We start from the raw sequence: 3,414 nt of genomic DNA on the forward strand, positions 1-3,414 counted from the left end.
GGAAAGTGGACTTTCCGATGGTATAGACGTTGTCGACCACTCGCGAAACGTCGAAGCCAGGGAAGCCGAGACGACTGAGATGAAAATCTCGTGCGTTCAAGATATGATTTCGTCGTTGCAGAAACCCGAATCTTTCGGCAAGACAGCATCGCCGATAGACGAAGGTAGAGACTCAAAGTATCCTGACGAATGGCTAACAGATCAAAACAGGTATCAAAATTAATTAAGATGTCTTCCACGCAAAAATGTACATTTCAGAAGATTGACTATATACTACTGTAACGTATGGTCAATATGTTTCAGATCGTTAAGGTACTTCGATCCTCCCAAGATGTCGGAAATCTGTCAAGTATCACCGATTTGCGAGTTAGCGACCTCGCCAGTTCGTAGGGAACCTTTTTTTCTAAACGAGGAACTTCATCGCTCGGCTTTTGGTAAATATTTACGATAATTAATTAAATATAACGATTGAAAAATCGAACATATATACACGGAGAGAATTTTCTCTTAAAATTTACCCTGAAATCATGGTAGTTGTGGGACAACATGTATCACCAAGAATTTTATGCGAGCTATTCTGATTTAATCTACCATGATAAAAAATACTAATATCTATTACATTAAAATATAATATATGTTTGATTAATTTTACTAAAGTATATCTAGGAAATTTTAATAATTTTTCAAAATTTACCAATTTGCTTAGTAATTTTTATCACGTTGTTTGTAAAATATTTTGTATATCTTAAAAATTCCTTGGTTGCCAAGTTGTTCCAAGTTTGTAGTAAATTTAAGGGTAAAATATAACAATAAATTCTCTCCGTGTACATGTACATATTTAAAAATAATACGAGTTCGTAATATGTTAAAAGATTTCAATTAATATATTAAAAGTCCATTTTACAGTTTGTTGACTTGAAATTAATGTTAAAAATTGATTTACGTTGTAATTTAACAGTTTAAAAATCTTTGTGATATAATTAAATTAAATAGTTAGATTCTAACTTTACTTCGATGAATGTCTTTGATCATAAAATCCTCTTAACTTCTCGACATTTTATCGCAATCTGCTCGTTCTAAAGTTCCATAGAAAATGATTCGTAACAAATCTCAATCCGGGGAAAAAGTGACGATGAGTGAAATTCTTCTCCCTATTTACAAGAAATCGTCGGCTATGTAAACCGAATATATGTCCGACCGCAGCTTCCGCGTGCCCTTCCCATCCCATACACTTATTCGCTCTTGGATTCTATCCCTGTCGGGTAATCGTCTGGAGTGTAGAAGGTACCCAACTATTCGCGAACGTGACTAGTTAAACCGCGGACGTTCCATTTGGCAGATACGATCGAAGGGTCCTGCAGAAACGGCGCCGTCATCCGGGAATCCGATCGATCCGACCAATCGAGGCTGATGTTCGGCCGTAGCCTGTCGAACGAGAGCGAGCCGTACGACGATCCGTACGAGTCGAAGGAGTTGCGTGCGGCACATTCCGACGTAACGAACAAGTTAATCAGAACGATATCGGAGGAGTCGCTGCCGCGGGAGATGCTGGAGGGGGTCGACGAGGAGATGGTCGACTTCTTCGACGAGAAGCTGGCCAAGGACGCGACGAATAAATTGAAGAAGGATTGCCAGGATCAGCTGGTAAAAACGCCACCGCCGAGCCCGGAGCCAAAGATCAAAGCCCAAATCCTGGATAACGATCATTCGGCCTTGCTGAAGGTTCTGAATGACGAGGCGGCCGACGGAAGTAATCTCAGCTCGATGACGCCGAGCCTCACCGAGCTCGAAGCAGCGCTTTCGGATATGTTGGAGAAGGAGGATCAGCCCGACGAAATTATGAAACGAGAGAACGCGAGCGAGGAATGCAAATCGACGCCCGTGGAGAAGCTTCTCGAGCCGGAAATCATACCCGTGGAGAAGCGCAACGCAATCGACAGAAGCGTGTCGGATCAATGTCGTTCAATTAATGATGACATTCTAGTCGATGGTATGCCTGAGAATAAGACAGATCGGTTGTCTTTGGAACAACTCCACGGAGACTCGACGTCGACATCGAAGAAAAGAAAGGTGTCCTTCTGCAGCTGGGAAGAGAAGGTCATGCTGGACGTCGATTTGAAAAATGACGAGGCATCGCCGCGCAACAAAGTGCCAGAAAATTTAGACGAGGCGACGACTCCTAATTTAAAAGATTCTGTCGTTAAGTCGGAACTAGGATCGAGCTCTGACTTTTTCGAAAGCGTCGCAGGTGATACGAAGGATAGCGCGAGCTCTGTAGGAGAAACATCTGAGAAACCTACCAGATTGATACAAAATTTGGAAGACGTAACGGAGGATTTGTTGGAGCAAATCCCTACGCCGCCACGAAGGAAGAATAAAAGTTTGGGTATTACGAAAGAGTCAGTCAGGAGTATAGACAATTATCACGAAAATCCTGATTCTGGTCCCAATGACAGACTCATTTAATAAGATTACGTGATATCGTAATCTTTCCGCTGTTGTGTGATCGTGCGCGATAATATGATCCTACAACTTTGTGCCACATGAATTGTTAATATTAATTGTTAATATTGTTTAATACATTAATTCATTATCGCTATAAGCTAATAACCATGTAATTAATAATAATAAAAAAGAAAAAAGTATAACATATACATTGCTGTTTTTTTTCCAATGTCTTTTATACGTTTAACGAAAATATCGCTACAGTTGCATTACTATACATATGGGGCATTCTTTGCCAAATCGGTCGATCGCCGACCCTGACTTCTTTTGATTTTGTTCTTAATTTTTTATTACAATCAGGTAGGGGAGATCGGGGCGAAGTCAGCTCTATTTTTTCGGTGCCGATTTTTAACAACAAAATAAATCATTTTAGTAAAATATAGTATACCATTGTAAAGAGTAAACCTTTGGCTACAAAATTTATATAAGCATTTTTTGTCTACGTCACTTTGTTCAACCGGTATAGAGTAAAAACGACAAAGGTGCAAAAATCAAAAAGTTAAAATTCCCGGGGCGGAATCGTGTCTTCATTCTCGGACTGGATTTTAAATAAAGATACATAATTTTGATCATAAAAAATAATCGAATACACTTTATTCATTGTTTTTTAGTAGAAAAATGGAAAACGAAAAATAATTTCAAGAAAATCAATTTTCTTTTTTGCTAACAGTTAAAGCATGTAAAAACAGAGTCTGACGAGCGCACGCACTCGTTGTGTGCCTTACGCCTGCACAAAATGCACTGTTTTTCATCGGCTCTGTTTTCTATTATCTCCGAGCATACGCAGCACATATTATTTAGCTTTCTTGACTTTGTTTTGGCTTGGTCACGACTTCGCCCCGAACACAAGTTTTAGGTTTGGTCGCTTATAAAATAATAGAAATCAATGAAAATAAAAAAACTGCACTG

At 39.4% G+C, this 3,414-nt stretch overlaps 1 protein-coding gene across 1 annotated transcript in view; it reads left to right on the forward strand.

The window, feature by feature from the left end:
• The window catches only part of LOC112453459, a 3,313-nt gene extending 661 nt beyond the window's left edge, over positions 1 to 2,652 (forward strand). Inside the window, exons 3-5 of the mRNA XM_025014245.1 lie at positions 7 to 210; positions 304 to 434; positions 1,340 to 2,652. Of these exons, the coding sequence (XP_024870013.1) occupies positions 7 to 210; positions 304 to 434; positions 1,340 to 2,466 (1,462 nt within the window). The 3' untranslated portion in view covers positions 2,467 to 2,652. The remainder of the gene's footprint in view (positions 1 to 6; positions 211 to 303; positions 435 to 1,339) is intronic.
• Positions 2,653 to 3,414: the final 762 nt, after the last annotated feature.

The sequence above is a fragment of the Temnothorax curvispinosus genome, unplaced genomic scaffold (genome assembly GCF_003070985.1).
Source record: "Temnothorax curvispinosus isolate PA1 unplaced genomic scaffold, ASM307098v1 QBEX01004382.1, whole genome shotgun sequence".
Lineage (NCBI taxonomy): Eukaryota > Metazoa > Arthropoda > Insecta > Hymenoptera > Formicidae > Temnothorax > Temnothorax curvispinosus.